This window comes from Balaenoptera borealis, assembly GCF_965194805.1.
Source record: "Balaenoptera borealis genome assembly, chromosome: 5".
NCBI classification, from domain to species: domain Eukaryota; kingdom Metazoa; phylum Chordata; class Mammalia; order Artiodactyla; family Balaenopteridae; genus Balaenoptera; species Balaenoptera borealis.
The window spans coordinates 115,705,735-115,718,568 of record NC_138862.1 but is presented as its reverse complement, the minus strand read 5'-3'; the positions used below and the strand labels follow the sequence as shown (position 1 = coordinate 115,718,568).

General features: G+C 42.2%; 1 protein-coding gene across 1 annotated transcript in view; it reads right to left on the bottom strand.

The window, feature by feature from the left end:
- Window positions 1-8,872: 8,872 nt before the first annotated feature.
- MINDY4B (MINDY family member 4B) overlaps window positions 8,873-12,834 on the bottom strand; it is a 44,460-nt gene continuing 40,498 nt past the window's right edge. The window contains exons 11-12 of the mRNA XM_082394544.1: window positions 12,652-12,832; window positions 8,873-10,986 (exon numbers count right to left, since the gene is read on the bottom strand). Of these exons, the coding sequence (XP_082250670.1) occupies window positions 10,844-10,986; window positions 12,652-12,832 (324 nt within the window). The 3' untranslated portion in view covers window positions 8,873-10,843. The remainder of the gene's footprint in view (window positions 10,987-12,651; window positions 12,833-12,834) is intronic.

Here is a 12,834-nt window from a genome sequence, read left to right as displayed (position 1 = left end):
ATGGCACAACAGAATTTGGCTTTGAAGTCTCCCTTTCTATCAACCCTCAAGACTCAGACTCAATGATTTGAGAGCAGTACCAGGGACCCTGGTCTAAGGGCCCTGGGAAAAGATGGGCTGGCCCCCCTCCCCTGTGCCTCCCCACTTACCCAGTGAGCCTTGAACTAATTAGCGAGCAGAGGGAGGGGTGGTGGAAGGAGTCCTGGAGGAAACCAGAAGCTCCCAGTCCTGGCCTTGGAGGTCACTAGATATAACACGTTGGGCAGCTTGCTTACCTTCTCTGAATCCACTTCCTCACCTGGAAAACAGGTTACTAAGTCCAACTTCAAGATCGTTGTGAAGCTTACAATAGCAGCTGATACATGGGAAAGCATATCGCAAACCTAACACAATTTAAATGCCATCTATTTCATATCCTTTTGATTATGAGCTAAAAATATAGTGACAGAGGTGAGTTAGGCTGGAAATTGGTCATGTGCTTTCTTTGTGATTCTCTCTCTTGCTATGTAAACAGCATTTCCAATACAGTACTAGATTGTGAAGCTATTTTCAAGTAGGGGTTTAAAGCAGAGATTGAAGAAGCATGGATGGTAGCCGGTGGGAGTATGAGACTTCTGACTAAGTGTGGACCTCCTCTGTTGTAGCAGAGGGCTCTTGGGATTTGACCTAATTGGAAGGTTGCAGCGGGTGCTTCCTTGTTCCTGGATGCTGGAAGGGAGGGATGAGAGGTTCCCATGGTGTGGGACTCGGGTGGAGGTGAGAGGTGTGGGCTGACAGAATGTTCAGGTGCAGGAGTGTTGGGGGAAAGACCCAGTCAATGTGGACAGTGGCCGTTTCACACATCTCAACCTTCCTGCCGTCTTGCATTAAATTCCATTCTGTGGAATTTAAGGGAAAGCCATTTCCTGCAGTTGTAAGTTGCACATACAAGGTGACCCTTGTTGTAACTTAATAACAAACTTAATTTGGGGTCATTATTTGCCTGATACCACAATGCTACTATCATTTCATAGGCAGCTCGGCATGCTCTAAAAATATCAAATTTATGTCAAGGCATTTGCATGAATGAAACGGTCACTTTTAAAATTTGGTAATAGCAATTGGCAGAATGTGGACCTAAGTCAGTGTTAGGAAATATTATCTATAGTCTTCAATACCATGTCTTTAAAGTACATGGACACATTGTGTTTAAAAATGTACGCGAAGTTCTTAACTATTAAACTTCCACTAAAGCGTGAAGCATTTTTTTTCTTTCCTTGATTGTTTCACTATTGTCTGAAGGAGCCTAAAGTAGTTAATGTAACTGCTGTCATCCTAATAATTTTGGAAACAGATTGTGGGTTGTAGTTATTTAAAAATGAGAAAATTGGAGCTCAAGAAGGGAATGCTATTTTCTTCTGGTGCAAAATATCAAGGCAGACTAATTATAAGAAATCAGCTTTTCTGACTAAACAGGTATCTGTTATGTTTTTTCCATAAAACATGTGCACAATTACTGGGCTGTACTGTTCTTTTTCTTCTCAGTTTAGCTCTCTGGGCAGCTTGTCCCTTACCAGTCTGTCTTGAGACCTCTGGAGGTTCTTCCTCTCTCCCTCCCTCCTTCCCACCCTCCCTTCCTCCCTTCCTCCCTCCCTTCCTCCCTTCCTTCCTCCCTTCCTTCCTCCCTTCCTCCCTCCCTCCCTTCCTCCCTCCCTTCCTCCCTTCCTCCCTCCCTCCCTCCCTTCCTTCCTCTCTCTCTCTCTCACACTCATCAGCATCAGACCTGCTTCACTCCCTATTCTTTTCATCAGTAAAGGGAACTTGATTGATCTTGATTAGGTCACCAAAAGATACCTTTTTATCAACATCAAATGACTGATTAAATGTATCTCTCAGACCAATAAATCACTTATAAGGCAGTGTGTGAGAAGGAGGTACTGAGAAGAATAGAAGGGACTGATGGCTTTAAGAGTTATTGACTCACAGACATGGAAAACAAATTTATGGTTACCAGAGCATTAGCAGGGGGTGGGAGAGGTAAATTAGGAGCTGGGGATGAACATATACACACTACTATGTATAAAATAGATAAACGACAAGGACCTACGGTATAGCACAGGGAACTATATTCAGTGTCTTATAATAACCTATAATGGAAAAGAATCTGAAAAAGTGTGTGTGTATATATGTATATGGGAAGAAAGTAGAAAAAAACCCAGCCTGGGTATGGCCTGTACGTTGGAATGGCAGTTGTTCACACAAATTTCTTCGGTTGTTCCCGGGAAGGGGTAGCACTTTGAGGGGCAGAGCAAGGAGATCCGTCACACCTTACGTAGTTGGATCTCTTAAATTCTTGGACAATGATTTCATCCTTTCCATTATGCTAGCAGCTGCAACCTGAGTATGCAGGGCAACGTGACCTAGATCATTCCAAGGAGCAAAGTATTTTCTATGGTGTACTGTTCCTTTTTTGAAATGGGAAATCTCATTCTATGGAAAAGACTCCAAATTGGTTTTTCATTTTACACGCTAATAGCCGGGGCAGCTACAAACGGCTTTAAGCAGTGATTACAGCTCTGTGCGTGGAGCAACTTTCTGCCTTTTGATTACCCTGGAAATTCAGGCTCTGGAGTATATCTGATGTTACTCTGAGCTGGACTCACCATTCGGAAAGGGCCCATAGGGTGCATGCTTGCCCTCATCTCACCCGTGACCTGGTACCAATAGCGCTCTGAGACTGTCCTGTGAACTGCCCACCAGCCAGGGGCTATTTTACTTTCTATGGTGACAGTTGAGTTCACTTAGCCAGCTCATTTGCACAGCTCTTTCCTCCCCGGTGGCTTTAAATTGCTCAGTTAGTGAATCTGTCTTACTTTTAAGCAGCAATCAAGCGGGTTACTCACCTTCTACTTTCGTTTTGCCCGTCAGGGCTGCCCTATCTTTCTGCCTGGTCAAGTCTGATTAGTTCTTGCACATTGTGGCTTCTTGGGCTGCTGCCGAGGGGTCACCTGTGTGTTCTCTCGTGGATGGTGGTCAGCCATTCAGGCACCCAGGGGAGAAAGGCGAAAGAGAGCAGTGAAGCTGGGGTCCTCTGGGAGAGGAAGGGGCCATTTGCATGGCTGCCCCCCTCCTCGTGGGGTTATAATCTCATGCAAAACAAAAGCTAATTAGAGGTGAAGGGGCTTAATCAAGTAGGGGAGGGTCTGATTGCAGCGTGTGAAATAGGCCAAAGTACCAGTTTCTTTTTAGGGAACAGTGTTGGTTATGTTAGGGAGCAGGGGATGGTGATGAAATTTTCACCCTCTCCCTCCACCATAAACAGTCATGCCTCTCAAAACACGTTGGTCAGAGGCAAAGACTTTTTGTCTTTGCAAATCTATCAGATCCTTACTATTTTACTACGGCCCCTTGCAAACAAATGGTGTTAGTACCCCTTATAAATAGCTATTTTTTACAAACAGCTTTATTGGGATATAATTTACATTCCATAAAGTTGATTTGTTTACATGTTCTTTAGTGTATGTACAGAGTGTGTATTCAATACTATGATCTAATTTTAGAACATTTTCATCATCCAGAAAAGAAACCTTGTACCCTTTAGCAGTCACTCTCTACCCATCCTCCCTGCCTACCCTCTCCTCCCAGCCCTAGGCAACCACGAATCTACTTCCTGCCTCTATAGATTTGTCTTTTCTGGTCATTTTATATAAATTGAATCACATAGTATGTGGTCTTTGGTGACTAACTTCTTTCACTTCGCATAATTTTTTGAAGTTCATCTACGTTATAGTCAACTGTGATGTGGTCATCTATGTAGGCCATTCCTTTTTATGGTTGAATAATATTCCATGGTATGGATATACAATATGTTGTTTATTTATCAGTTGTTGGACCTTTGGGTTGTTTCTACTTTTTGACTATTATACATAGTCATTTATAATATAATGCTGATATAAACATTTGCATGAAAGTTTTTGTGTGGACATAGGCTTTTGTTTTTCTGGGGTACATATCTAGGAGTGAATTGCTGGCTAATGTGGTAACTTCATGCTTAACATTTTGAGGAACTACCAAACTGGTTTCCAAAGTGGCTATACCATTTTACATTTCCACCAGCAATGAAGCAATCAGCATCCTTACCAACACTTATCTTTTTGATTACAGCCATCCTAGTGGGTGTGAAGTAATATTTCTTAGGTTGTTAATTTGCATGTCCCTAATGGATAATGATGTTGAAGATCTTTTTGTGTGCTTATTTAGCCATTTGTAGATCTTCTTTGGAGAAATCTCTATTCAAATCACTTGCACATTTCAAACTGAATTATTATTGAGTTATACAAGTTCTTTACATATTCTGGGTACAAGTCTCTTATCAGATGCATGATTCTCAAATATTTTCTCCCAGTCTGTGGTTGTCTTTTCTTGACGGTGTTCTTTGAAGAACAAATGTCTTTAATTTTGAGAGGTTCAGCCTATCAATCTTTTCTTTTACTGCTTGTGCTTTTGGTATTGTATCTAAGATACCATTGCCTAATACAAAATCTCAGATTTATTCCTATGTTTTCTTCTAAGAGTCCTGTAGTTTCAACTTTTACATTTATATCTATGACCCACTTTGAGTTAAATTTTGTGTATTGTGTGAGATAAGGGTCCAACTTTATCTGTTGCATGTGAATATCTAGTTATCCCACCACCATTCATTGAAAAGACTGTTCTTTCTCCCATTTGTTTTGCCCTCTTTGTCAAAAATCAATTGACCATGAAATTTAGGGTTTATTTCTGGACTCATAATTCCCTTCCATTGATCTATATGTCTAACCTCAAACGTCCTAGTTCAGAAAAATCTTTTTTAAAATTATAATATGCATATACAAAAGAGCATACATTTAAATGTATAATTCTGATTAATTTTTGCAAGTGAACACAGCTGTGTCGCCAGTGCTCAGACTTGGAAATATAACATTACTAGCACCCCACAACCCTCTTGTACGCCTTCTATTCACTAGTCCCACAGGTTACCACTCTCCTGACCTTTATCACTGCAGATTTGTTCTGTCTGTTTTTGAACTATATATAAATGGAACTGTGTAGCACATAGTATTTCCTGTCTGGCTTCTTTCCTTCAACATTATGTTTATGAGCTCCATCCATGTTGTTTCATGTAGCAATAGTTCATTAGTAACTAATACAAGTTTTTGATATGGCATTATAAAATACGACAACATTTAATGATCTACATAATTCAACAAAGCAATATTTTCCAAATGACTAGTGCATGGGAAAGATGCGCTGAAAGTGCAAGATACACCAATGAATTTTAATATAACAGAGTTTGAAAAGCTCGTTGATATGGTTTCACTTCCTGCATTGCAACTAACCGTTCAGAAATGACTACTTGTAGAGTTCTGGTGTAGTATCAAAGAAGAAGAGCCACAGAGCTATTACATTTCTCCTTTGTTTTCCAGCTAGATATCTATGTGAGGCCAGATTTTCGTCGTGTATTTCAGCCTAAAAGTGTATCACAACAGATTGAAATAAGAGGCAGATATGAGAATATATAGCCATCTCATGTTAAGCTGGCCATGAAAGAGATTTACGGAAATGTAATAAGGTAATGCCACTGCTTCCTTTGGAAAATATAGTTGTCTTTCATAAGATAGGTTAACATGTAATAGGTTTATTATTGTTATTTTAAATGAATGAATAGATAAATATTTAAACAGATTTTCAGCTTTAATTTCTAACAGGATAAATATTAACAGAATAACCCTGATAAACAAAAGGTTTTTGGGGTCATTGATCATTTTCAGAGCATAAAGGGGTCCTGAGACCAAAAAGTCTGAGAACCACTGGGCTAGTGGGTAGTTAGGCATTCAACACGTAAGCATACAAATAAGTATGTAATTATTAACCACCACAGTGAGTGTATAAGGGAGAACAAGGTGCTAAGAGAGACAAACCAGGGAGAGCTATTAGATGGGGGGTAGTGTCAGAGAAGGCCCATCTGAGGAGGTGGTTTTTAAGCAGAGATCTGAAGAGTGAGATAGGGGTGAACATTGTTGTTGGCAGAGGGAGCAGGATGGGCAAAGCTCCTCAGGTGGGGGTGAGTTTGGCTTGGCTGGAGCATGGTGATGAGGAGAGGGGCATGAGATGAATCAGAAGTTAAAGCCCACAGGCTCTTGGAGATCATGTTAAGATTTTGGCATTTTGTCCAAAGTCCATAAACATGACTCTACTGTATAATATGATCAGATTCAAAGTTTTAAAAGATAACTGTTGTGTTGAAAACGGTTAGAAGTGGACAAGAGAGAGGGGGAGGGGAGCATCTGGGCAGCTCTTTTCATAGTCCAGTGGTGTCTGCGCCAGGAAGGCGGCAATGCAAATGGAAGTAGTTGAGAGCTAACATTTATAGTCCTTGCTGCACCTCCTCCGCACCCCTCCCCCCTCCCCGCCATTGGAGCTGAAGACAGAGGGAGACTCCAAGGAGAGCACTACTACCCGCCGTGCTTAGTGACACCAGTTCTAAGTATCACAAAAATTAAATAGCCGTCGCATCAATTTTATAATTATTTGCTAAGTTTTGTGTGTGTGATTGAATTGACCACATTTACTTAATTATTTTTGATGAGATTGAAAAAGTCACTCTCATAGCACCACCTTGTGGACAGTAGTGAGAAGTTTTAAAAATTGGGTTTAATAACCGGAGGGGGGGAAAAAAAAAAAAGACACACCAAGTTCTCCAGAAAGTTTACCAATTATCAGCCACCCCAAGTCCTTCTTGGAAAGAGAGGGGATATGAACACATTCAGCAGAATTAATTTCCGGCTCTCCTGAAACTGACTGGCTGCATTTATTCGAAGTCCATTCTCTCTGGTTGAGTTTTGACATAAAAGAGTCACTGACTGAAAATACCTTTTATTTAGATGTCATTTGAGGGCCACCTCCTATATCTCTGGCTGCTCCTTCTCTGTCTCTTTTCCAGGCTCATCAGAACTTGCCTGACCACTAACAGTGGAACTCGTTGGGGCTCAGATTCAGGCCCAGTTCTCTTCTTACGTCATACTCTCCTCAGGCAAATTTATTCCCGACCATCATGTTTCTCGCCACTGGTGCCTCCCAGATGTATTTGTGTGGTGCAAACCTCTCCTCTGAGGTCCAGATCTTTATTTCTAACCCACTGTTCTACCTCTGCATGTGAAGGCTTCACATCCAAGACTGAACTTGGGATTTCCTCCCCTCCAAAACTGCTGTTCTTTTAGTATTTTTAAATTCAATGAAGACACAAACCTCCATCCAGCTTTCAAACCAGAAACTCAGAAGCTATTCCTGATGCCTCCTTCTCCGTCATCTCCCCTCCGCCCCAGCAATCAATCTCTTGGCCTTGTCTGCTTTACCCACCACGTAGTTTCTCCTGAGTGGCCCACTTTGGTCTACCTTTATTGCCACCACTCTGCTCTGGTCATTTCTTGTCTAGACCCCTGCTGTAGCCTTCTAACTAGTCTCCGTGTCCACTGTGGGCTCTCTAATCCATTCTCCACACTGAGGCATTTTCTCAAAATGCACATCTTCTCAGGCCACTGCAAACCTTCCAAGGCTGCCCACGCCTCCTAGTCTACGGTGCCCGGTGGTGGGTCCTCCCCTGCCCCTCCAGCTGCTTCTCAGTCACGCTCCACCCCACGCTCTGCACGGCAGACCCACTGCCTCTCTGTTCCTCAAGCGTGTCCACTGCAGGGATTGGCACCTGCTCTCCCCTCTGCCCCTCCCCTGCTTATCTCCACTCAGCCTTCCTACCTCAGCTTAGCCGTCTGTTCCTCAGAGATGCCTTTTCCTGAACTTCCAGCCTTTATTATAAGCTATTACACGTCAGAAATACCTTCCCTCTGAACACTTATCTCAGTTTCCAAGTTTATATTCACTAAAGTGGTTTCTTGATGAATGCCTTTGCTTCCAGAGAGAAGAGGGCCCATGGCTAATTTTGCTCAGTGTCTCTCCAGCACCCAGCCAAGTGCCTGGCACATAGGTGATGTTTAAAAAGCTCCCTGAGTGAATGAGTGAACTGTTGTGTCTCTGAGGCCCTGACGAGGCAATTACAACAGCCCACAGTGAATATCCATAGTTTGTGTTACCTACTTATAAATAAAATCAGGTCCAGGAGTGATGGAAGGTTGAACATAACCTGCAGATGCCAAACCTGGCCAGGGAAACTCAGGCCCGCCTGCCCGCCCCCCGCCTGGTCCCGCCTGGTCTTGTGACATTGGTGAGCGTACCCTTGACAAAAATGATACATGCATCTTCGCTAAGAACAAACAATGATTTTTTTTTTTTTTAATGGAAATGCTTATTTCACCTTGAGGATTATGTGTGGATCTTTTTCTTTAAAGTATTTGTTTTTATTTCTTTATTTATGGCTGTGTTGGGTCTTCGTTTCTGTGTGAGGGCTTTCTCTAGTTGCGGCAAGCGGGGGCCACTCTTCATTGCGGTGCGCGGGCCTCTCACTATCGCGGCCTCTCTTGTTGCGGAGCACAGGCTCCAGACGCGCAGGCTCAGTAGTTGTGGCTCACGGGCCCAGTCGCTCTGCGGCACGTGGGATCTTCCCAGACCAGGGCTCGAACCCGTGTCCCCTGCATTGGCAGGCAGATTCTCAACCGCTGCGCCACCAGGGAAGCCCACAAACAATGATTTTGAGGGACATACCAAAAGTATTTGCCGTCTCCTCAGGGGCATGGTCTCACTAAAAACACATTCAGTTTAGGTAACTGTTCAGAAAAATTATTATCTCTATCTGCATGCAAATAGCTTTCTCCTGCTTTATGTTTTAGAAGCTGACAGGACAATTAAAGTCATTTATCTCAAAACACAGAAAGTTCAAAGGTGAACTGCCAGTCCTAGGAAATTTCTAGCTACTTTTAAATAACATGTTTCCACGTTACAAAGAAAATCAAACATTATTGGGTGCCGTGTTCATAAGTTGAAATAAACACTCATTTTCACTGGATATTGACATACAAAGTGATGAATGCCTTTCTATGTCAAAATTATTACACAACTATATATAAAACATGTTCTTAATCTTTCCTCTATTATTTTACTTATTAATACATTTGTTCCAGGAATAATTTAAGACATTATAACAGCAGATAAAATACAACAAAATAACATAAATTATAAATCAATTAAGAATTCAACAGAAAAATAGGGTAGGATAGAAAATAGATTCAGAAATGAGGCCAATTAAAAAATGCCTTTTGTAAGGACTAATATACTGCCAGGCAACACTGCTGGTTGTCTACACAACAGTCATCCTGCCCTTCTTCCTTCTACAGAGCCCTGATTATGTTCTGATATCGAGTATCCTGTGCTCAGTCCCGGAGGATGAACCATGGTTGATCTAAGAGAGTCATGGGCCACTATCTGGACCATTCTTGTTAGAAAGAAATGTCCTTACTGTGTGAAACACTTTTAGTGAGATCTCTTACTTGTGGCTGGGAGGTTTCTGACCGATGCACTTGCTATGGTTCTCATTAGGCTCTAAGCTTTCCAGCAGTCCACACCAAAAGGGAGATTTAGTTAGAAATAAGTCAGTGTCTGTAAAACAAAAACAGGTTTGCACCTCAGGAAAAGCACAATATTGCTAAGACTAAGAAATATGCTGAGGGTCTGTAGGGATCCACTCACTTGTCCAATGTATTTAAAATCCCAAATGAAAGCATCAATGATAAGGATACTGTAATCAGCAATCCAAGCCATATTGCCTTTTTCTTTTGACATAATTTATTATTCACCTTGAAGTTTCATTTACTATATGCTTCTCAAGTTGAAACATTATTCTCTGAGTCAAAAGAAAATGCATTTAACAAATTAATTTGGACAACGGGTGCAGACAAGTTGTTCTTTGCAAACGAACCTTTGGCTTATGAATACAAAGCCCAAATTCTATGAGTCGGTAGACCAGTGGTGTGGGTAGGAAAAAGGTCTAGATGGTCCCCATGTGCTTCTTTTAGAAAGAATATGTGTCTTGCTCTGTGTATTTCTACAGAAAATGTGTAAGCATTCAGCAGGACAGGGAAAGATCATATTCTAAAAAGAATTGTTTTCCCCCTTGAACAATGACATAAGAAGACTTTTTTTTTGTATATAATTTTATTTTGTCTAGGAATCAGACTTCTTTCTCAGTTTATCTGTTTGTCCGTCTATGTATTTATATCCAGCTTATAGGGAAACGAAGCAAACATAGCACTGATAGAAAGAATCTCTCCTTCTGTGTGCTCTCCTTGATGGCTTGAACTCCCAGCCAGCTGCAATAGCCAGCCTACCAGGAATAGACCCCACTTCAAGCCCATTTACTATTTTAATGACAAGAACTTGCTAATGTGGGCACTCAAAATGTAACCTTGGAAGGGAATGCTCTTCATACCAGGAAATCTTTGAGAAGGCTTGAGTTCTTGCCATAACTAAAAATCTGATGATGTATTACTGATGACTTCATCCCCAAATGAAAGCTAGCTCCCTGCTTCCATAATCCCCGGGGAGAATCACACCGAGAAGAGAGGAATTTGGAGAGGACTTGAAGGAAAGAGACTTCAGTTTCTCTTTTGAATAAAAATGAAGGCACCAGTCTAGGTGAGTATAGAGGACACACGTTCCAGGTGCTGCAGTAAGTGGCCTGTATGTCTCCTACAGCACTGATATAGCAACTGCAGAGAGTTCACAGAGGACCAAAGAAAGAACAGAACGCTCACGGGGGGCGGGGTTTGGTGGGGCTTCGGCATGAGGAATGTAGATGTGAGATGGTCTCTCCCCCAATTAGGCTTTGTATCCCAGCGGTGCTGACACTTCAGACGTCATGCACATCCTGGCTTTCTCTTTAGAAAAGGGGAACAGTTCCATTCCAGTTGATGGTGGCCTCTCTCCACTTGCTTCTGATTGCCATCTCCACTGGAGAAAACCGTCTTCCTGGCCTGTGTTCATCTTCATGTCGGACTCTTTCCCAGTGATGGGAGTGAGTATCTGTCGGGGGGAACAGCCAGCATTTAGACCCCAGCCTATGTATACCATTTTGGAGGAAGCCAGGAAGGAAGGAATGTAGGATGGGTGGGCAGGAGTTGGGCTCAGCGAGCTGTGTTCCTAGAACTGGGTAAGCAGAGGGGGATTCTAGTAGATGATGGTATTTAGACTCGCCCCATACAAAACACGACCATGATAACCTGGGTTGTTGTAGATTTTGGAAACGGAATATTGATGACATGTAATGGCATGGTCCAGCACCAGATGGGACATGTAGAGCCGGGTGTAGGTCACCGGATGTTGTCAGGAAAAACAAGAAAAGAGAGAGCTTACCACTTCTCAATGCTTCTAAGAGTACCTTTGCATTTTGGGGTGAAGGGCAAAGTATTCTCATGAGGTAGTCAAGAACTGAGTTCCAGGCCCAGGTTGGTCTCAAATGACATTGAGACCAACTTGAGAGGGTACTTAAGGGTACTTAATATCTCTCAGCCTCATTTACTCAATTAGGAATCATTTTTTGGCCACTTCAGTTTCCTCTACATAAAATAAATATCATAGTATCTACCTCAGCTGACTGTTGGGAGAATGAGATAGAGTACGTAAAGTTTTCAGCGCAGAGCCTAGAACAGAATGCTTGCCATGCATGTGAGCTAATAAAAACAAAAAACGATGCTTTCCTCGAAGAAGAGAGTAAAGTAGAAACGATAATATATTTTAAGGAATGTATTGTCAGTGTTCCACTAAATGAAATGGGCTCATGTATATCTCTATATCTACATAGATATTTCTCATAATTAAAGAAAAAGAATTAGGAGTTACACAGATAAAGCAGTCACTAAGATACTTCTCCAAATTTAGTCATAATGATGAAAAGTTGCTTAACACCAGACCTGTGATACTAAATGCAAAGAGTCAGACATCAAATCAACAAGCCTCCATCTATGGTGCCGAGGTACCAGATACAGCCTCCCAGTCTCATCATGGTTTTTCCCTTGTCCAAAAGGCTAGTGTTTAAAGACATCTTAAGATTGGTCTTTTTTCCTCATGTGTTTAAAAAAATATGGTGGGAATTGAAATGGATTGTGTGGTCGCCCTTGGACCAGAACCTCTAAGGTTTGCTGGGACTGTGCCTTCGTTATCGTTGCTTTCCTAGTGGCTGGCACGGTGGTTGCGTCTTAGTAGGCCTCAAAAATGCTTTTTGAACTAATCTGAACACAAATGCCCTCTCAGTTTCGTTACTATGTCCCGGGATGATTGATCATCTGATGTTTGTTCTTGGGATAGAATAGACCAATTGGAACCTCCCCGCCCCTATCCCTTTGTTTTTCTAGTTCTTTCCTTGGGCATTACATGCCTTGTGCTCACAGATAGAAGACCCCAGGGAAGACTTTTTTGGAAATCTGACTCTCAACCTTTTGTTTTTTCTCTTACCTACAAGTTGTTGGTTCCTCTGTGCTACTTCTAGACCCCCCTACCCTTATTTAAAGCAGGTTTAGAATTCCCACGTTACACTGCTTAGGTTAGGCCCATGGGATCGATGCCTAGGTTTCATTTCAGAGATCACACTTCTACACCTTCCTGCAGAGCTAGCATGAGCTGTGAACCGGCGGTAGCTGCATCTCTCTGAGCACATTAAAGCTCAGGGCACTTGGGATCTGGAATGCTCACCTACGGTAAGGTGCGCAGGCTTGTTCTGTGTGGGCTGGCCACTGTAGAAGTACAGATCAAAGAGGCGCTCCACTTTCCAGTCTGATAACAGCTGCCTGTTTGTGCTAAAAAGGACGCTGTAATTTCCGTTGATGTTGCACAGCCAGATAGGTAACTTGGGAGTCTTCAGCATGCTGCCCACCT